This window comes from Choloepus didactylus, chromosome 15, assembly GCF_015220235.1.
Source record: "Choloepus didactylus isolate mChoDid1 chromosome 15, mChoDid1.pri, whole genome shotgun sequence".
In the NCBI taxonomy this organism is placed as follows: domain Eukaryota; kingdom Metazoa; phylum Chordata; class Mammalia; order Pilosa; family Megalonychidae; genus Choloepus; species Choloepus didactylus.
The window spans coordinates 33,578,422-33,601,792 of record NC_051321.1 but is presented as its reverse complement, the minus strand read 5'-3'; the positions used below and the strand labels follow the sequence as shown (position 1 = coordinate 33,601,792).

At 39.1% G+C, this 23,371-nt stretch overlaps 1 protein-coding gene across 2 annotated transcripts in view; it reads right to left on the bottom strand.

The window, feature by feature from the left end:
• LOC119510088 (dynamin binding protein) overlaps positions 1–23,371 on the bottom strand; it is a 112,387-nt gene that overhangs the window by 31,474 nt on the left and 57,542 nt on the right. Inside the window, exon 1 of one of the 2 annotated variants that reach the window (XM_037804166.1) lies at positions 13,113–14,644. The exons of the other annotated variant lie outside the window; for it this stretch is intronic. Within the exon in view, the coding sequence (XP_037660094.1) occupies positions 13,113–14,286 (1,174 nt within the window). The 5' untranslated portion in view covers positions 14,287–14,644. Of the gene's footprint in view, positions 1–13,112; positions 14,645–23,371 lie in introns of those variants that run through there. 2 annotated transcript variants of the gene reach the window in all.

Below are 23,371 nucleotides of genomic sequence, written 5' to 3'. Positions count from 1 at the left end.
CAGCTCAGAGTAATTCACAGGAACCGAGAGCCTCACTCACAAACACTCATAAACACTTTGCAAGAAACCAAGAGAAGAAAGTTGCAGAAAAATATGCCATCTTTGTAAACAATGAAAAGAGATAAAGGGAAAAGAGAGAAAAGAGGAAATGAGACAAAAAGAAAGAAGAAAAAAAGGAAACCGTGCAAAACCTCTACATATTTCTAGTTACATATATAATATATAAATGTATAGAAAAAGGTCCGGACGGAGAACCCATCAAATTCTTAGTTTGCCTCAGGACCGGACTGGGATTTGAAATACAAGGATCAGTGTAAATAACCTTAGTAGGTAGTTTTAAAATCTTACCAGAATATATTAAAGTATTGTTTATATACTCTACCCATATAATGTAAACTATAAATCCCTCAGACAGAATGGAATCTAGTAGTGTCATATACAATAAATATCCAGTAGCATTCGGGATCATTTTTGGCAGAAATCATGTGAAATGACGAGAAAGGCCTGTTTCATCAAGTCATTGGGTCACTGCATTCAAGGAAGGGGAGAGACCTTTAATGAAGCCACAGATCCTTCTTGGTCACTCAGAGAGATCTGACACACTAAGCAATATGGCAGGAGGTAAAAAATTTTCATATTTCCACTACTTCTTTAAAAAAAAAAGTCCATACCTCTTATCCCAGAAGTACCACTTTTAGGAATGTATCCTAAGTAAACATTTGGACGAGTGCACCAAGATGTACACAGATGAATGCTCACCAAGGTTTAAAAGAGTTTAGAAATGACTTAAATGGAAACAATCAAAATTTCCCTCAAAAGGGGCCTGGCTAAATAAATTATCATATCTGTATAATGGAATAATATTATAGTCATTAAGTTGTAGGTTTATAGTTATTAACACAGAAAGATGTCCAGCATGTGCTGTTAAATGAAAAAAGCAGGTTACAAAACAGTTTATGAAAGGATCACAATTTTGTTAAAAATGGGAAAGTATATTCAATGTACATTTTTGAAAAGGAAAAAGTCTTGAAGGTTATACAAATTCTGATCATTTCTTCCCCTTTCTTTATACTTATTGTATTTTTAAATATTTCTATAGTGGACATGTAATAACTGATAGGACAAAGATAAGAAAACAGAAAATTAATATTTGCTATAATACAAAAATATTCTAACAGTCAACTCTCAATTACCCTGTAATTCATTTCAATCTCTTTCTTCACCTTTTTATAATCTGAGGCTTCCTGCATTACCTAATTCCTTTAGATTGCTAAAGAAAGTGGTTAATAAAAGACCATTGAAATAATAGCTCTCCAGACTAATAAGGAAAGCAAAAACACAATTGTAATCTTGGTCTAGAAAACACTGAAAGGAAGCAAATTATTCATTTATTTATTATTATTATTATTATTAGCCTTTTGGTAAATTTGTTCATCTTCTCAACCAGACTCGACCAGAGGAATCATAAATCCTGGTTTTCTGTATTACCACATCACTCCAGACAGCCCACCCCAGCCCCCACCTCTTTTCCTTTTGTACCTAATTTCTTCTATTTGGAGAAAGTTTATACTGCTCAATGTAAAACTTTTTTCTGCAGGGTGACTCTACCTGGATCACCAAAAGTCAGAAATAAATCTATTATACTTAGGCCCTAAATCTCAACAACATACGAAAAAACTTTCCTTGTGGCTTTTTGCTAGGAGCTGCCCCGCCTTTTCTGGCAAGGAGCCTGAAGTAAAATCCCTGCTGCGAGCACTGGCTTCAGGAAACCTAGCTCAAAACTTCCCATTTCCCCCTTCCTTTTCCAGGCCTTATCCAGGCCATCCTGAAGAAGGGCAAGGGAGAGGAAAGTACCCCCAAACCAAGATTCCACAACTTTTTATTGTGCAAAGGTAGTAAATTTAACACTGTTTCAGCTGAGACAGCATTTTGAACACTCACCAAATACACATAAATCTTAGAGAGGTATTGTGTTGGTATGCTTAAAACTGTGAGGTGATTACTATTTTTAAATATCTATGCAGCAATCAACAGGACAAACATTTTATTTTTTTTCCAAAGGATTAGAAAGAAATTATCACAGTTTAATAAGTAAATTTTTGATTGTCAACCAACAAAACTGTACATAAAAAACTTTATAACACACACACATATCTAATGTTATATTTGCCATATCTCGAAAGAATGTATCTTTGCTGCCATTTTAAAAATGAGGAAACAGGCACAAAGGAATTAAATGACATGCCTAAGGTCAAATAGCTAATAAAGCAGCATATTTAAAACTAGCATCCCAAGTGGGTGTTCCTTCCATTGAATCCAAGGTCTGCTTGGGTCATGTCTCTACAATAGGAGCATAACCATTTCCTGCATTATATTCTGTTTTTTAACAATAATACTACAGCGACGTTTCAAAATGTGCTCATCTACATGACTGTTTTTCTATCCTACCCTATAAAAACAGACTTTTTAATGTTCATATTAGGTGGTTTATTTTTCCCTTCAATTTGTTCTCATAACATTTTATGTACCCTTTATGACTGTCCACTCAAAAAAATAATCAGTTGATCTGAATTAAAATATTATTCCAAGTATTAATTACAAAAGTGTATGAATATTTAATAGAGCAACCAAGCAAAGTGCTGGGAAATGGGGCTAGGGTAGAGGGAAGGTGAAATGCCCTCAAAAGCTTTTAGTCTTAGGCAAGTCAAATTCCATCTGTCTGGACTTCAAGAACAGTAAAGTGGAGAGAGAAAACACTCAGAGACATTTTTGAGATAGCTGTTGAAACCAGAACGAGGAGAGAAGCTAAGAGATGAAATCCAGAGTTTACCCCAGAGAAGCTAAGAGAGGATCTCCAGATGCTGAGAGAGAAACGCCCTGGGAGAAACAAGCAAGGATGCACAGGAGGTGAGAGAGAGAAGCTAAGACAGTATCCCAGAGACATTTTGGAGAAAGCAATGGAAACTAGAAGCTAACCCCCAGAGAGGCCCAGCAGACTCTGGCCATGTACCTTCCCATGTGACAGAGGAACCCCGGATGCCATTGGCCTCTCTTCAGTGAAGGTACCTTCTTGTTGATGCCTTAGTTTGAACACTTTTAAGACCTTAGAACTGTAAATTTATAATCTAATAAATCCCCTTTATAAACGCCAAAAAAAAAAAAAAAAGAAAAAAAGATGGACAATAAAATGAATAGGGTTAAATTAGATGGTCTTTAAAGTTATTTCCACTCACATGAATGAATCTAATCAAACAGGCAAGACATAAATTCATGAAACAAAAGAATAATAAAAAATAGAATGAACTTGAGTATTAAGTACTTTGGTTATATTTATTTAAAAGGGTGGACCTAATCTCTCAAAATAAGGATCATTTCGAAGCGTAATCCAATATTTTGATAGTAAGATCTGATTAAATCTAGGATATGGGTCGGTACTATCTTATTTTCTAGCCAAAACGGGAAAAAGTGTAACCTCAATACAAGAAAACATAGATTGGGTTCTCCCTGGAACCCCATCATACAAGCTGTATAGACTTCAGTGAGATCTCAGCACCCCAACTTTCAGTCCCTTTACCCCCCATCTCTCCCTTCAGCTTTGTTCTTCAGTCTTTAGTTTCTGGGGATGCTTTTAGATTCATTTAGAGGTAATGAATCACTTGGACCACAAATCAAGAGACCTGGGGTCTAGCCCTGCCTCCCCTCCTGCCTGTGTACCTTGGGCTTGTCACATAACCTTTCTGGACCTCCTTCTCTGCATGCATAGCGAAGGAGCTGGGGGCTCTTTGGTTACTTTTGGTTCTAAAATCTTATGTTACTTCCCACTCTTACTTCACTTACTCCTCTCAATTTGGTATAACCACATTAGCTCTAACTATTTCTACAAGCAGGGTCACAGTGCATGAGGTCTCTATAGACTAATCCAGTTTCCTGTCAGTGAGTCCAAAGTACTGGACACTTGCCACTCTTATAGAACTTAGCACAACATACCTCAATTATCTGTTTCTATTTACATTTTATTCTTTATTATTATTCCTTGAACACAAGCCCAGCTCGCCTCTGTGCTTCTTCCATCCTTTCTGCATGCCCACTGTCCAAGGCTCAACAGTCCCCCTCACCTGGATCTTAAGGTAATTGTAACACATTAACACAGTGCTTGGTACTCAATAAATACCTGTTAGGGAAATACACAAATGGCTCATGTTTGTTGTCTTGTAACAGAATGAAATCAGAAAAGAGCTGCAAGAAGTGCACCGAAAACTGTCAAGAACGCAAATTAAGATGGTATTACTCCTGGTACTAAATGACGAACTCTTCAAGGTTCTGTTTTGCTGGCTATTTGTCATTACCCAGTTAATTCTTTGTCTCTGTATCCCCTGGTAGACTTCTAGAGTAGCAGAGACTTCTTGGCATCTGCTAAACTTAGGGTTTACAATCAACAGCTGAAACTAACCAGGATTAAAAGCTAATATCTTGGTAGGTATTTTATTTCTATTTTCTGAATACAAACTGCAGCTACAGAGATATCACCTTCACATTCTTGAAATAAAAAGAACCTTTAACTGAGTCCTAAAAACTTTGAACCATCTGTGTAACGCTGGCAAAAGTGCCTTAAAATCTGTGCAGGTTTCTCTTATTTCGGGGGAAAAACAAAACAAAAGATCTCCCCAGATTCTGCTGCACCTCTGTAATTATGGTCCAGATTTTTAAGTAATTGCTTTTAAATTCTTATCACCAATTCCCTCCAAAACCCTCTGTAATATGTCTTGGTGCCTCTGCTCCTCCTACTCCTCACCGCCTAGAGGCTTCCAGGTCCTCTTTCTCTGCTGCTTATAACACAGCTCCGCCCCTCCTGAAGTCCCTCCCCTGGCTTCCCTAACACAATACTTTCCTAGTTTTTCTACTTTCCTCATTACTCCTGTTGTATTATCTTCTTCCACCTTCTGCTTTATATATCACTCTGCTCTTTCATGTCCATTTATGCAGAATGAGGTGCACTTCTGGCTTCAACTGGGGTGATGTAGTAACAACACTGGTCTGGGCAATAAGAGACCCAGATTCTACTCCTGATCTATGGCTTTACTGAGTTACCCCAGGTACACATTTCACTTCCTCTGAGCTCTGTCTCTTCATTTATAAAATGAGTGGGTTGGACTTGGGTGTTTTTCAAACATATTTGATTGTGACCCACACTTGGTGACTCAGTATATATACACACATACATTCATATGCATATATATGTATATATACAGTACATATATAAACAAAAGTTTGCACACTTATTTTTACTGTGATGATGTGCTCTGAAATTTTCTACTCACTTATTTTTCTTTCATTGTAATTGTCTTTACTACATAAGTTGTAGGTTTACAGAAAAATTACGCATAAAATACAGCATTCCCATCTATCACTCTATTATAATATTATTAACACCTTGCATTAGTGTGGTACATTTATTACAATTGATGAAAGAACATTTTAAAAATTGTACTATTAATTATTGTCCATGGGTTACATTAGGGTTCACTGTTTGCATTGTACAGTCCTATGGGTTGTTTTAAATTTTCATTCAAGTAATATATATACAAACCAAAATTTTCTTTTAACCACATTCAAATATATAATGCAGTGCTGTTAATTACGTTCACAATGTTGTGCCGCCATCAGAATTTTTTTTTTTTTAATTAATATTTTATTTTTTTAAAATGCTGGCTGCAACCTACCAAAAAGACTTCATGACCCAATAATGGGTGGCAACATGTGCTAGTCTGGATATATTATGTCCCACCAAAAGCCATATTCTTTGATGTAATTTTGTGGGGGCAGATATATCAGTGTTTATTAGACTGGAAACCTTTGAGTGTTTCCATGGAGATGTGACTCAGTCAACTGTGAGTGAAACATCTGATTGGATAATTTCCATGGAGGTGTTACCCCGCCCATTCAGGGTGGGTGTTAATTGGATCACTGGAGTCCTATAAAGGAATTCACAGAAGGAAGGACCTCAGAGCAACTGAGAGCGACATTTTGAAGAGCAGCTGCAGCTAAGAGAGGACAAAATGCCCCAGGAGCAACATTTTGGAGAATGCCATTTTGAAACGCCACCTGGGAACAAGCAGACGCCAGCCTTCCGGGCTAACAGAGGTTTTCCAGACACCATTGGCCATCTTTCAGTGAAGGTACCCCTGATTGTTGATGCCTTACCTTGGACACTTTACGGCCTTCAGACTGTAACTTTGTAACCAAATAAACCCCCTTTATAAAAGCCAATCCATTGCTGGTATTTTGCTTAACGGCAGCATTAGCAAACTGAAACACTACCCATTACTTAATAAAACACTGCATTGTTGATATTTAAGGTTTCTTCGAATAACATAAAAGGATTCAGTGCTATAGGCTTCCAACTCTGAAACTTGAATTCTAGCCTCATATTTCTTTCTAAGAATTCCTCATATCCATCCTAATATCACTTAAATTCAACACATTTAATATGGAAATTGAAATTTCCCAAGAAAACCATGTCTCCGTCCCTTTAAAACTATTCATGTCATTAGCCAGTGCAAATCTTTAGTGCTAACTTTTGGTCTAGTAATGGCAGAGTAGCTTATACTGTACTTACCTCCCTGTCCATACTATTATCAACTCTGAACAAGATATTTAAAAAAACAATGAGGATCTAAGATGGCGGCATAGAGAGGAGAGGAAGCTAAGTAGTCCCCCTGGAACAACTGAAAAAAAAAACCAGAAACAACTAGTCAATAATCCGGAATAACTGCAGGGGGACAAACGTGACCATCCACTCATCATACACTAACCTGAATTGGGAGGAATGCCTGAGATCACAGCATAAAATCTGTAAGAACGAACTGCGGATCCAAATCGGGAGACCCCTCCCCCACAGCCCAAGCTACAAAGCCTGGTGGTGCCAGAGAGCAGCTTTCTCCCAGCAAGGGAATTTGGCTCAGCTGAGTTCCAACTGGGTGTTTTAATTAGTGAGTGTGAACTGCTCACTATGAGGTACGAATCCCCAACAAGTAGACAGAGGCTTTGGGTGACGACTGACCTTGGAGAGCCGGAGGGTCGCCTTGGACTAGCTTTGTTCCTTTTTCGACTCAGTGGAGAAAACCTCGGCCATTTTCAGTTCCCAGTTCTGTGACCCAGAAAGGGGTGTGGCACAGGCAGAGAGAGACGTCTATCTTCTCTGAGAGGAAAAGGGTGGGGCCCAGCTCTACTACCTGCCTTTCATTCAGAACTTACACCAGTCAAGAATTATAGGCTAATCTTTGCATCAGGCAGAGAGCACCCCTGCACGGCCCGGCGGCCCGGGGCTTCCCTTGAGGGACAACGTGCACTAGTGACGTAGCACAGCCTTCCCTCAGTAGAGATCCTGGAAGATCACAGCTGAAAAGGGGGGCCCGCTCAGAAAACCTAGTGACGCTACATCAATGCCAGTGGTTTGTGGGTCAGCAACAGACAGGGTCTGGGGCAGAACTGAAACGAAGGCTTAGACTCTTGCAGCGGCCTTGAATCTCTGGGAACACGTGGGAGGTTTGAATATTAAAGCAGCCCTGCCTCCTTGACCACCTAGACACACGCACCATGCTCAGGGCGGACAGCTCCAACAACAAACCCAAACTGAGTTCACCAACTGAACCCCACAAAAATCATTTCCCCACACACCACAGAGACAGAGTTGGGGAGAACTGACTTGAGGGGTATAGGTGACTCGCAGATGCCATCTGCTGGTTAGTTGGAGAAAGTGTACAACACCAACTTGTATTTCTGAAAAAATTAGATTGGTATTTTTTTTTTTTTACAACTTGAAAGAACCCTATCAAGCAAAGCAAATGCCAAGAGGCCAAAAACAACAGAAAATCTTAACACATATCATAAAACCAGACGATATGGAGAACCCGATCCCAAACACCCAGATCAAAATATCAGAAGAGACACAGTACTTGGCACAATTAATCAAACAATCACAATCAAGGAATGAAAACATGGCACAGGATATAAAAGACATGAAGAAGACCATGGAACAGGATAAAAGGGACATAAAGAAGACCCTAGAAGAGCATAAAGAAAAAATTGCAAGATTAAATAAAAAAATAGAAGATCTTATGGAAATAAAAGAACTTGTTGGCCAAATAAAAAGACTCTGGATACTCATAATACAAGACTAGAGGAAGCTGAACAATGACCTAGAGGTCCACAGAACAGAAAATGAAAGAACAAAAGAAAGAATGGAGAAAAAAATCGAAAAGGATCTCAGGGATACGGTAGATAAAATAAAACGTCCAAATTTAAGACTCACTGGTGTCCCAGAAGGGGAAGAGAAGGGTAAAGGTCTAGAAAGAGTATTCAAAGAAATTGTTGGGGAAAAATTCCCCAACCTTCTACACAATATAAATACACAAAGCATAAATGCCCAGTGAACTCCAAATAGAATAAATCCAAATAAACCCACTCCGAGACATATTCTGATCAGACTGTCAAATACTGAAGAGAAGGAGCAAGTTCTGAAAGCAGCAAGAGAAAAGCAATTCACCACATACAAAGGAAACAACATAAGACTAAGTTGTGACCACTCAGCGGCCACCATGGAGGCGAGAAGGCAGTGTCAGGACATATTTAAAACTCTGAGAGAGAAAAATTTCAAACCAAGAATACTCTATCCAGCAAAACTCTCCTTCAAATTTGAGGGAGAGCTTAAATTTTTCACAGACAAAAAAATGCTGAGAGAGTTTGCCAATAAAAAACCTGCCCTACTTCAGATACTGTAGGGATCCCTACCAACAGAGAAACAAAGAAAGGAGAAAGAGATATAGGAAATTTTAACAGACATATATAGAACCTTACATCCCAAATCACCAGTACACTCATTTTTCTCTAGTGATCACGGATGTTTCTCCAGAATGGACCATATGCTGGGACATAAAAGAAGCCTCAATAAATTAAAACAAAACAAAACAAAACAAAACAAAACAATTGAACATATTCAAAGCACAATCTCTGACCACAATGGAATCCAAATAGAAGTCAATAATTTTTGAATTGTAACTCCACTATTTACTTCCTACATGATATAAAATACACAAACTCTAATGACAAATCAGTGGTTTTGAACTCAATGTAAAATATATAATTTTTGACAAAAACTATATAAAGGTGGGGGAATGGAGGAGTATAGGTACATAGTTTATGTGTCCTATTGAAATTAAGTTGGTATCAAAGAAAAACAAGATTGTTACGGATTTAAGAGTTTAATTTTAAGCCCCAAAGTAAACACAAAGAAATTATCAGAGAATATGACCATAGAAATGAAAAGTAGAGTACAGGTTAAGAGAAATGGGGGAAGGGGCAATGGGGAGTTAAGAAATGAGTATAGGGTTGCTGTTTGAAGTGAAGGGAAATTTCTAGTAATGGATGGTGGGAAGGCGATAGCATTACAACTTTCTAAATGTGATTAATCCCACTAATGAAATGCTAGGGAGGGGGTGGAATGGGAAGATTCAGGCTGTATATATGTTTCTACAATTGAGGAAAAAAAAAAAAGTCTAAATAGATGACAATTGAATGCCAAGGATGATCCTGGATGGGATCTGAGGATGGAGGACAGGAGGCTCAAAGGGACACAGTTGAGACATAAAGAAAAGGAAATATAGAATGTAAGCTTTGTATCATTGTTGAAATCTCTTGTACTTCTTAGCTGCGCTTAACGGGATTGCATAAAAGAATGTTCTTGTTCATGGGAATTGTATACGTGAATTATAGTGTTTGTTCAAGGATGTGTGCAGCTAGCTCTCATGTTGAGAAGACAAAACAACAGATGATGGATGATAGATAGGGAGAGAGGGAGGGAGGCAGAGAGGGAGGGAGGGAAAGAAATAGCGGTCTGACAACATGTTAAAGTTAGTGGATCGGGGTATGGGGGGGGGTCGGGGAATGTTGGAGTTCTGTATATGGGGTTTGTATTGTTTTTGCAACTGTTCCTATAACTTTGAATTTACTTCAAAATAAAATGTAAAAAAAAAAAAAAAAAAGTGTTATTGGAACAAAGCCATGCCCAATTTGTTTATGTACCTTCTATGTCTGCTTTTTTCTTTGCTGATTGTTAAACTTTATTTTGAAACACTGTCAAACTTACAGGACACTTGCAAAAATAATAAAGAATTCCTGGTGACAGGAAAAAAAAAAAAAAAAGAATGTATTGGCATGATTGGGAAAGCCAAGTGGATCACACTCCCCTTTGTCCAGTGTATGAATGGATGAGTAGAAAAACGGGGGCCAAAAAAAAAAAAAAAAGGCACCAAGTGTTCTTTTTTACTTTAATTGTTCTTTTTGACTTTAATTTTTATTCTTATTACTTTTGTATGTGTGGTAATGAAAATGTTCAAAAATTAATTTTGGTGATGAATGCACAGCTATATAATGGTACCATGAACAATCGATTGTACGCTTTGTATGACTGCATGGTATGTGAATATATCTCAATAAAACTGAATTAAAAAAAAAAACAATATGAAGGCACTGAAGAGCAACGGAAAGCAGGTAAAAACTGGGCGGGTTATGACTTGAAACAAGGGATGCAAACCAGGTAAGATCCACATTCATGCAGTTTTTTCCCCCCTGAAGGCATTTCCCAGACTTGCAGCATGCAGAGGAATAAAGCAAAACCAGAAAGCCAAAGAGTGCCAATCTTATTAGGCTGAGGAGTCAAAGGTTCGAATCTTAGGCCCTCAAGTGGCTAGAATTTCAGGAGAAATCCTAGAAAAGATCTGTATAGGGAGGAGAGCCCCCAAATCTGTATAGAAATTTCCCTCCAAATCCTTTAAGTAGGAATGTGTAACGAGACTCCAAGGAACCAGGCAGGAAAGCAGTAGCAGCGGGAGACTAAAAGAACCCAATAGTTATTCAGCAACTGTCTGGTTCTGGGAAGACAAGAGCTTGAAATCTGAGACACCTCAGTTAGGGGGCTCAGTACATACTTCCAGTTTTCCACCTCCCAGGAGTAAAAGTCATACCCTAGGACTAATGGCAAAACCATAAAAGACCCGCCCCAACAAAATCTAAGAGAGGCCTCCACAGGAGAAGGAACTGACAAGGCCGGTAAGGGAAAGGAAGGTAGAAAGACTTGGCTTCTAGCCCGGGAGATAAGGTAGGGTGCAGCCACTAAACAAGGTTTTGTTTCTCAGATGGGGTAGGAGTGGGATGGGGAGGAATGGAAGAAGGGAAAGAGGTGTAAGGGATGGGGAGTACTCGTTGGACAACTGAATCTGAGATGTTTACAAGACCCAAGGCGAGAGATCTAATGGGGAACAGTGAATACCAATCTGCATCTCAGGAGACAGGGGCTATGGAGTGACAGTCCGATGGGGCAACTTGCAAAGAAGGGAAGTGGGTAGAGAGAAGACCAGTTGTAATTTACAAGCACTTACTTTGTTTCAGACATGTTATTAAGTGTTTTATTTATGCTGTTTCACTATCTTCTTCATTTTATAAATGAGGAATCCAAAGCTCAGAGAGGTTAAGTAATTTATATAAAATCACGCTATTAGTTAACGGTCAAGGTGAGATGGGAACTCAGGACAGATTAACTCCCAAGTTTGGTTCCCTTCTGGAATCACACACTGTTACAGTGTAACTTTCAGGCAAGGCAGCTAGCAAAGAATGTGAGGAAGCAAAAGAGATTTCTAGTAAGACTAAGAGGTTTATTTCAGGTCAAGGAGGATATTCTCAGCATAAAAAAGGGATGTCAACTGAGGTGAATATGAACCTACTGTCAAAAGTTAAGTCCCCAAATGCAAAGAAAGAGCCTTATATGAATGGAAATGATTTAAGGTGGAACTGGGCTGGCTTCCGAGAGATCATAGGGCACATTACAACACTCCAGAGAAAAGGGTTTGACTCCTGTTAAGTCAAACAGAATAAACACACTTTGATTACAGTTGGGAGGATGAATACAATAAGGAACTAAAGATAGGAAACAAAGTTCAACTAAAAAACAGGTGCGGGGGAAGGGAATAGGAACACTACAAACAAACACAAGGAGTCATAGAATCAGACTTTTTTTATCCTCAACATTTCACAGAGATGTTCACAACTTTTTTTGTTTATCCTCAACATTTCACAGAGAAAATGTGCCTAGAAAAAAATGGCTAGCTGCTAATACCTCGATCTCCCAACAAAAGCCTCGTTTCTTTTTTTTTTTTTTTTTAATTTTATCTTTATAAATGCAGGTAAAGAGGCTGCTTTGTCCAAAATAGTGCCCTAGAAATTCAAGTTAAGTCAAATCCTTATTTTCAAGTCATAACCTGGACTTCCCCAACTTGGCCAGAACCAGAAAGGCTGCTTCACAGAAGGACAAGATACACACAAAAATAAATGTTTAGCAAGGAGTCTGGTAATTATTAAGAACAACAACAGGAAAAATAAAGTTAGTTGCAGAGAACTGGAGGAGAGAAGACACAATGGCAAGAAAGAAATAATGTCTACATGATAAAAGACTCAATATTCCTATTTTACAGATAATTAAGTAATTGAATACCTAACAAGTACAAAGCACTATGAAAAATATAATCTTCTGAATTCCACAAGAGTTTTAGTGCTCATCACTCACTTAAAATTGCTAAATGTCAAGGAATAAACAATCTATAAAACAAGTTAAGTCTTCTTTTCCACTAATGCCTAAAGAAGTTTAGGGATAGAGAAAAAGAAACATAACTGAAAAATAAATTTAGCTTGATGCTCTAACAATGACCCTCCTGTGCCCACAAGATAAACAAAAATTTTAAAGTAAGAATGCAAAGATATCTGAGATTAGAGGCTCCTGAAGAAACCAAAGAAGGGTAAAGGAATGTCCCTATGAGAATGCTAAGTCTGATCTTAAATATTTAAAATATGCTACATATTTATTGAACTGCATATACTTTCACTCTGTAAAATGCCTTGGTAAGGCATTAAATCTCTAAGGTTGTTCTCACTCAAGATACTCCTATGAAGAACTTCGGGGGCCAGGTTCCTTAGGTACACAAGCGCTCCTGGTCCCTGGTATAACCACCCTTTTAATCTATTTTCATGCTCTATCCTTCTAGAAAGGCTGGCTGAGCACATACCTTGGGATCGCTTCCTGTTTTGCACAAACTCCGAACGCCTCAGGGTGCTGGGTGCTGTCCTGCGGAAGCAACTATTCCTTCTCCAAGTCTCTGGGTCATTTAATTTTCTCTCTTCTTCCAAATGCCAGGTACTCTTCTCCACTGAAGTGCTCAGAGGAACCCCAGGACGATATTCTTCTTGGTCTCTCCTAGTACATTCCTCCAGCAGACATTCCGGGAAGATGCCTGCACTCCCAGGTGCCGTAATTCCTGGTTTGTCAATGCCACTGTATTCCAAATTCTTCATTTGATGAAAGGAATCTGTTTCTCCGTAATTCTGAAATTTATACTCACAGTTTACAAACAAAGTATCACAGCCTTTATTTTCTGTATCAAAATTATCCTGATCCACGGAATGAGTCTTTGTTTTGGGATAGATTTTATCATTTTGACAAATGCTCCAGTCCCCTTCATAATATTTGACAAATTCCTTACTTTCACTGGCTCCATTCAAATCTGGGACATCCACAGAGTGATCATTAGTCTTACTATCATTCCCAGGAACATGACATAAAGCCTTAAGGTCTCCATTAAAAAAATTAGTTTCTCCACAAGCCTCAAGATTATAATTAAAATTCCTATGGTCCATATACCAGTTTTGAGGTTGACCAAAATTCCCCAAAGAGTCACCCAAACCCCTGTAGCCAGTCCATTGTTCTGTTTTTTTAGAGCCCTCAGGATTACAATTCAGATTCTTAGAATTCACATAGCCATCCATCCTCCCATGTCCTCTAGCTTTGTAAATTATATCTGGACTTCTTGTAAGCCAACTGACCTTAGTCTCAAGGCTCAGGTTCCCATAATCTGCATTTTCTGAGTTTCTATAACCAGCACGGCCTTGAGTCACACTTCTGTTGTACATATAGTGCTCTCTACTTTTGTTAGCTTCCCCGTAGTCCATATAGCTTGGTTCGCTCTGTTCAAAATCCCAGTACCCACAATCCCGTTTTCTGTAGGGCCTATTCTGCCCCTCGGACAGGTGTCTGGGATCCAAGTCATTTTCTTTGTAAAATCCATCCAGCACCGTAAGGTTCCTTTTCTGCAGGTTCCTGTAATCTTCATACTCCCGGCTGGAGCCCCAGTACTCTTTCTTCTCTGCTTCTCTTTCTTTTCTAATCCCGTCGGTTTCGCACATGTTCAATGTGCTGAAAGACCCAAATTTTATTTCTCTTTTCCATGAGCCTGGGTTTGGCTGAAATGTGAACAGGTGCGTTTAGCCTAAGGCTAAGGCTGTTTCTGTCCTTAAAATGTCTCCCAAAGCACGGGAGAGACACTCTTCTTGCTACTCCGGTTGGAGTAGGGAGAGATGTGTAGTTATTTCAACGTCAGGATCCAATCAGTGAGCTGCTATATCTTTCCCCGCAGAGGCCAGAAGATAATTAGTAACTAGTATTCATGTGATCAGAGTAGGTAGCTTTGTGTGGTGTTTCCCTTAAACTGGTCAAACTGGTCAGGCTGCTTTATGAGGTGAAGGTAGAAATTCTCTACCGCTCTAAAGGTTTTGTGGAAAAAGCGAATAGTTCTATTTTTGCACTGATAATTGATTATGATATTCTGAATAAAAAATGACCTTTATTTTAATGTGGTAATTCCAGAAACAAACTTAATTTTTCAAAAAAAACAAACAAAACAACAAAAAAAAAAAAGAAAGAAAAAGCAGTGAGAAAGCAAAATTGCTCCCTTTAAAAAAGCCCTAGGAATGGTCACATAGCAGTCTCATCTGTCTCTCTAATCCTATAGTAATCAACCGAGAGTATAAATAAATGCTTTTATGTGCAACTCAAACTAGACCTCCATTCCCCTTCCTCCACGTATGGCTTTCCAGTCCTTAGACACTTGAAACTCTTCATTTGAGACTCCCTTCCCTTTACTTAAGAAGCAAAACCCTTCCTCCTTTGAGAGCTTTGCTTTTATGGGATTCAGGTTACCAGTTAGTGCATATTCAAATCACAAGCCCTTCAAGCCCCTTTTCTACCGAATGTAGAAAAAGTGCTTCCTTTTACTCTGATCTGATGTATGAGTAATGTTATAGCATAAAAGCTCTTTCCCGGAAAGCATATATATGCTTTCACACTTTCCTAGATACTTGTCATGTCAGAGAAGCATTAAAACCTTTCATTTCCTAAATCTTTTTCATCCAATTCATACTGCACATTTAGGAACTAGAGAACAAGGCTAAACATAAGAAACAAAGATTAGATAGATACCTATTATATGTGAGGCATTGTGGGAGAGAAAAAGATGAACAAGTTAGTCCCTGCTACTTACAATGTAGGAGCAACACACTATAAAGTAGATCAAATGTGATAAGCCCTCTAAGAAACACAAACGGCAATGGTAACAAAGCAAAGTCCCAGGTGAGGCAACTGGAGGCTTTAAGGAGGAGGTGGCATTTGAACAGTGCCTTCAAGGATAAGCAGCGTTTATATGGACTTTCTAGGTGTGGAGAACTAAGAAACAGGGAACAGTCTGAAGGAAAAAATATGTGGAAAAGATAACAGGAGATGAGATTGGAAGGGTAGGTTAGGGCAGATCCCAAGGTTCATGAATACCATTTATTTTATTCAATGTATACTGACGAGTCATTGAAGGTTATGAGTAAGGGAATAACAAACTAAGAGACAAGTGTTAGTAAGATTACTCATTTAGCTGTTTGGTCATCTATCGGATGTACAGGAGTAGCTCCTTGAACTCCTGTGAAACAATATAAAGAAGCCTGAAAAGACGAAGGTTATATGTTTTGTCAATATTTAGATGTTTACTCTTGGGTAAATCACTTATTCTCTCTGGGACTCAACCTACCCACCTATAAAATGAGGCAACTGGCCTCAATAACTTCTCTTGATTCCTTCCAGCTTTTTTCCCTTCCTCAAATACCTAATATTACGCATCTTTTGCATTCGCTACTACTAGGTACTGAATGAATCCCCAGATTGCCAAACCTCCCCATTGTCATGTGGAGAATGTTTTGTTTGCTTGTCCCGTTTCTTTTTCCCTTCCACAATCAAGAGCACTAGTGGCAACAGCCCTGGCAGCCTCCATGTCTTCAGTGTGTACTAAGTTGCTATGCACGGGGCTGGGAAATTGATGTTAATTTCCTTCCATCTTCACTATTCTGCAAGGAAGGTTATGAATTGTCCTCATTTGACCACAGATGAAGAAACAATCTTTGAGAGCTTGAATAACCCGTCCAAGATCACATAACCTAGTACACAGCATGGCCACAATTTGATTCCAGATCTGTTTGACTACTGGCACTAGACTAAGAGGAATACCTCTAAAAGTAGTAAAACTTTACTTTCCCTCAGACCACAAATAGCCTCTATTAGGTGTAATTAATAGGTGGACAACTTCCAAGGCAAGTTATACAGGACCCTGCCCAACCCAGTCCACCCACTTGCAACCCCTCTTTGTCTCCAGTCCTGGCTTGCCTCTCCCCTGCCACGGTGTCCCTCACTGCTCACCCCCGGGGAGCACGCGGACCAACACAGTAACAGGTAAGAGTGTCCAGCGCTGACGGACTCCGTTATCTAAACCTCTCGTCCAAACTCAACGAAGATCATGATCTGGTTCAACAAACCAATAGGGTGGCGACATTATTTGGAAGGGCAGTTTTCACCATGAGTTATACAGAGCGACAGCATAACACAGAGAAGCACAGGAGACCAGGAATTAGGAGACCAGCTTCCAGAAGTTCAGTTTCTGTTAATAACCAGTTTGTAGCCGTGTTTAACCTCTCTCTGGCTGTCAGTTTTCTTATGTGTATTATGAGAAAGTTAATGGTTTCTCTGCCACTAGAGATCAAAAATTCTATGATCTTATTTCTAATACAATTAAAAGTAAAGATTAATCTTTCCCTAAGTGATACAGAAAACAAAGTACTCTTAAGCAACTTAATATCTTTGATAAAGGTAGCATGATAACAGTAAATCAACTAGAAGAAATAAAAGACTAAATTATAGATAAGGAGCATATCAGTCATAAAATGATCCAGTGGAAGATGGTGTGTGAAGCTTAAAAGAAATTATCATTGGATCAGTGGAAAGTGAATCGCTGGTTATAATATGGGGCTCTGCCCCTCCTCCTTTTCTAAATCCTATTGCCTTTGGGGCATTAAAGATAAAAATGTAAATAGCCTAAGTTTTACCTCCATGTTACTATGACCCAGAACTAACCAAAAGCTGTGAATGGGTTTCTGTTTTTGTGTAATAAATCTGTGTACAGGAAATGTGGCCCAGGGAGAGGGGAAAGAATAACTTATCTTTTCTCAATCCTAGTATTGCTGTTGAAATACAATCCCTGTAAGTAATTATCCTGCTCTTCTGCTTTCCCTTTTCACTTTACACAGCAGTAACATTCCACTGGCTCTTTTCAACATCCCTAAAGCAGCACTCTGCTCATGCCTTTTGTTATTTATTACTGGAGGGTGGGTTACCAGCTATAGTGACCATGCAGTCACTCCCAGGATGGATAGAAACACTGCTGGACCAAATGCTAGAGGTGAAGATGGGCAGCAGGATTTGGAAGGAGAGAGAAGGAGAAGAAGGAGGTAAGGGAAGAAGAGGAAAAAGAGAGTAAAAACACCAGAGGAACGTGTAATTCCCTAAACTTTCTATAATGCCTCTGTAAGTGCCTAGGCCTTCATCCCAGCCTGCTGATAACTCCCCCTCACTTTCAAAAACACTGCCCCAGTGTCATTTTCTGATTCCTATGTAACTGAGAAGTTAAGATTTAACAAATGATTATGATTACTGAATAATCATACGGATATTTTTCTTTCGATATTGAAGAATAGGCAGAGTACTTGAAATTACTGAAACTCAACTAGTCTTACCCTTATTTATAGTTACTATTGTATTGATTATTCTAGCTAGTCTCAGCCTGTGTATACCTACTATTGTAATGGTAACAACTCCATCCCCCTTTGTTTGAATCCATAATTACCATGAACTCCGTGGCCTCCAAGAGACAGATTTTTGGGCCCATAGGCCATCTGATCTCCTGCTTGGTGCACAGAAATAAATTTTCTCTCCCTGAAACTTCAGTGTCATAGATTGGCTGTTGTGCACATTGGGCAGAGAACCCTGCATTTGTTTGGTATCACCTATATGTATTGCTATTTCCCAGAACACCTTGCAAACACATCTCTCATCTTACTGTGTTACTTTATTGCACTTGTTTACTTGTTTATCTCCTTTTATTATACTGAAAGCTCCTTGAGGGCAAGGACCATGTCTAACTTCCTACCTCCAGTGTAGCTCTGTGCATGGTATACAGTAGGTACTTAATGAATTGATGTTTGTACCATTTATTTGGTACATGCTAGATGCTATGTGGAGGGTAGTATAGCTTAGAGGTAAGAGCAGGGGCTTTAATAGCCATGAGTTTAAATGCTGACCTTGCCACTTAGTAATTGTACAATTCTGAGGAAGTTCCTTAATCTCTAGAAGCCTGTTTCTTCATCTTTTCACATCAAATCTACCAACCTACCTGCTTATAGACGTCTTTATAAAGTTGATAAACTTTATAAGCTGCTTCTGCTGGCCTCTCAATCTAATGCTCCCTTCAGCTACTGCTCTATTTTATTTTGCTTTCCTTTATAGCAAAACTCTTTGAAAGACTTCTGACAATATTCAGTGCCTCTGTTCATTCTTTCTTTTTGTCCCATCATGGTCACCAAATCCAAAGGTCATTTCTGAGACTTTTCCTTACTTGGCTTTCAGTCACTTTCTTTTTTGAAACTCTTTACTTGGCTTCCAGCATATCACCATCACACTCACCTGGCTTTCCTCCTACTTGACTGGGTGCTCCTTCTTGGTTTCTTTTGCTGGTTCAGCTTCCTCATCGTACACACCTCTAACACTGGAATGCCCCATGGCTGAGTTCTGAGTCATATTCTCCAGGAAACACTGATAAGATTAAGAATAGGGTTTCTACTCATTCAGTGCAGCTGCCTCTCAGCCTAAGGATTAATTAGGAGTTGTAAAGAAGACCCCATATTTTTGGCTGAAGTTACTACATAGGATGTCAATACTGCTCTACCCTCTGGCTGTGTTGAGAGAGGGTCTAGAAAGACAGCTATGATAGAAAGGTAAGTGCCCCAAGAGAAGAAGAGGCTAAATACTGTGAAGAGAGGACTGATCCTGATGAGTGATCAATTGACTAGCAGAAGAAAAGGCAGAAACAGAGAGAAAAGAGTCTGGGAGCATTGTAAAAGAAAAAAAAGGTGTTTTGGAGAAATCTTATATACTCTAAAGGGGTTTAAATGTTCTAAACGGGACAGGGTTGTAAGAAGTTTAATGGGGCCTAGCAAATTTAAAGGATTATAATTGGGTCAGGTGAAAATTCAAACAGAGAAACTGGAACTGAGAGCAGCTTGGGGTTGCTACTAGCATGAATGCGTAAATTAATTTTACTAACTTCATGTTAAGCTAGCAGTCAAAGATACATCTGTTTGTAATGGAATGGTTAACTATTTTTTTTTTAATATCAATACACAAATGTATGCTCTTAAACCTCTGGATATATGCAACCTAGCAAATGGTTTTCAACAGAAGAAAGTAGTAAAAAAAAAATGTTGAGCTGCAATAATTTATTATGGAAGTAAACTGGCAAAAGTTAGCTGTGATCCCTTCTCTTTGAGCACTTGTAGAGCTATCTGATTTTTTTAAGTGTTGCTTCCTACCACCAAGTCTCAGAGATCAAATGTTCCCTCCTTGGATGGAAACACACTGACATTACAGCACGGTACAGTGAAAAAGTACATAAGGCTGTGCAACAAAGCAGACCCGGCTGTGAGACTCTGGGCAAACCTTGGTTTTCTCATCTGCAAAATGCAAAAATACTGAAGATTGTAAGTACTTAAAAGTACCTAGCACAATGACAAGTAATAAGTCCCCAATGAATTATAATTACTGTCACTGTCCCCCTCTTTCAGCTCCTGTCTTCCAGACAGTTCACTGTGAGGCTCAGTTTCTGGGCTTCTCTTTTCATTTGTCTATTTTTTTTTTTGTAATCTCACTCAGTCTCATGGCTTTAAATACTGACTGTGTGCTGTCAATTCCCAAATTTATGTCTCCAGCCCTGACCTCTCCCCTGAACTCTGAGTCTGTATATCCAACCACCTAATCAATTTTTCTACCTGGATGTTTTATGGGTAGCTCAACACAACCCACCTCTGACCAGCTCCCCCTACAGTCTTCATTGTCTCAATAAATAACTCAAGTCCCACCAGTTGCTCATTCTCTTACACCTCACACCCAATCCACCAGCAAATCCAATGGGCTCTGACTCAAAATGTACCTAGAAGTGGGCACTTATCATCACCTCCACTGCTACCATCCTGGTCCAAGCTGCCTTGAAACTGCAATAGCCTCCAAGCTGGTCTCCCTGCTTCTGCCCTTGGGCCTCTTCAGTCTAGTCTTAACACTGATGCCAGAGTCACTCAAGTTTTAAGTCAGATCATATTTCTCTCCTTTCAAAGCCTTCCAGTGGCTTCCCTCCTTACTCTGGATGACAACTTCAAGGCCTAGGCCTTTCCTTTAGTTGAACTGCCTCCTTGCTATTCCTCAAACACACCAGGCTCACTCTTATACTTGCTGTCCTATCTTCCTGGAATAATTTCGTCCATCCCCTCAAAATGGCTTGGCTGGCTCCCTACAGTCATTCAGATCTTCACTCAAATCCCACTTGTCAGTGAGGTCTTCCCTGAAAGACTGTTCTGCTTTCTAACACTCTACCTATTTTTACTGACTTATTGTTTGTCTTCTCCCATAAAGGCAGAGATCACTGCTGTAACTCCTACAACACCGCCTGCAATCTAGTAGGAACTCAAGAATTTTTGTTGTAATGACTGCCCCAGCATTTTTTAGTGTTTTAGACTTCACTACATTTGGTAAAGTGAACAGTAAAAGGAGGCAGCACACTCAGGTGGGGTGGGGTAACACGAATGCTTGTGGCTGAAGGGTAGGTGGTAGTTGGGCCCGGGTCCTTTCACTGGGTACTGCAAAGCCTCAGTGAAACGTGAAACTGAGTCGGAGAACCTGCGGCCTTTCCAGCTTCTCCACCCCTTCACCTGGAACTGGAGGTGAGGACATATTCTCAAAGCAATACTACAAACTGCTAAGAATAAAGATTCACAGGTCAGCAATAATGGTAAACTTAAACATTACAAGCTAGATTTCTCGATACAAATTAAACCACCTACACTAAAAGGAAAAACTTGTTTCTGTCCTGAATTAACAGGTTCTGACTATGGTCCCTATTTTATGCGAGGATAAAATCCATTAGAAATAAATGAGCTAATTTTTACTGAGCCAACACCCTGAACCAGATGTTACACCAACTGAGGATACTCACTTTTTTCTTATGTCACTGACAAACTAAAATGAAAGTAAGGTTATTATTTCCTTTACATAAGTTTTTATCATCTTGAAAGGCCACAAACTAATTTGGCTATTTATATCTATTATTTTTTACTAGTTTGAGAAAGAATTCTCACAGCTGAGGCATTCCAAGGAGTCTTCAGAATGACATATTGCTCTGTAGGTAGAAAAATTATACTTTCAAATTTAAAAAATCTGTCTAGAATATTATGTATCACTTTAACATACAGGTATTACGGTTCCGTATCAGTAATTATTCAACTTTTTTAACTTTCTTTAGTGGGCTTTAAATCCCACCCAATAACTTGCTGAAAATATTAATTACTAAAAAACATGTTCTGATTTGATTTTCAACAGTCATCATTACAAATTACTCTAAGAGTCTCTGATCAATCTTCTTCTTGGCCTGACCTTAAAGGCCGGGCAGGGAGACATTTAGGAACAAGGTTTCTGGTGTGGAGGAGACTGACTCCCTCGGCAGTTTATCATCCACTGCACTGATTTAGAACAATGGGGTCCTGGCAATGAACTACACCGAAAGAAATGGCCGTGATTCAAAGGCAGCAAGTCAGGCAGCATGATGTAAACATAGAGGTCAGTATCTGCATGAGCAACAGAGTTTCAAAGACACACAAATATGAACAATACTATGACTGTCTTTTTAAATTAACCAATGTATACAGCCAGTGTGTGGTTCATGGCAAATGTTCAAGGAACATTTGCTAAAGAAAGGAATGAACGCACAACGCTATTTGTCAAATTCAGGCATGTGAACTTCTAGAGACAGAAAAGACTCTGGTTTGCTAAAATGAGTTTCTCTCACAGGCTATACTATGTAGTTCTGACCAGGGCTTCTAAAAGTAATGTGTACTGGGAAACCTGAAAGTCTGAGGACTAACCCTGAATGTTTCTACTGCTTCGGAAGTCAACCTATTCATCAGCCATGAAAGTACAGTGTTTTAGATATAGACCTTAATTTATTAATTAGCAACTCATTTGACTGGAAGGTCCCTGAGGGCAGAGAACACATCTTTATCATTCATCACTATATGCTCTGCCCTTAGCAGAGCACCTGCTGGTAAAAACTCAATGAATATTTGCTGTGAATAACCTGAATATCATCCTGCTGCCCACAAAGCTACATTTTCTTTCCCCAAGACACAATAAGCACAATGCTTTCTAGTATTCTACCCTGACTCTAGATGAGAATTCCAAATTAAAAACTCCTAATTCTCCGTCAGAACCAGACACTGGCTTATCAACTCTATTAATACTGGACTTTTTGTTTCCAGTAATTGAAGTCTAGGTTATTTGGACCAACCCTCCTGCAGATAAAAGCTAAAAGAGTTAGAGAAACCACAAAAAAAAAAAAAAAAAAAAAATCTTAAAACCATTGAAGCACTGATGAGACAATAAGGAAGTGCTGGTGAAAACCAAAAGGAAAACTGAAAACCAAGGAAGTAAACAACCATATAAACTGCACTGGCTTAGGGCGTCTGCCTGAACTTTTGTTTCAATGGCCCTCTTGGGAGAAGGGATCCAAACCTTGAAGCCCAGAGCTTTTGCAAAGTGAGGAGTTTAAAAGGAGACCTTTTTGATAATAAGCTAAGATCCTAAAGGACTTCTAAGGGTGAAGTGGAATGGGACCAGCCTCTTGTGAAATTACAGCCATGGTTCCAATTACCTTGCTCATCCAAGGTACTTTAAGTCTTGAAATTGGTTTAAGGTGGACCTGGACGGAGAGTGACCAGTGTCCCTTCCTGACATTCTTTGGTAAATTTCTGTTTTTCCAAATTCTAAGAAAAATAAGTTGAGAAGTCCGGAAAACAGGGGAAA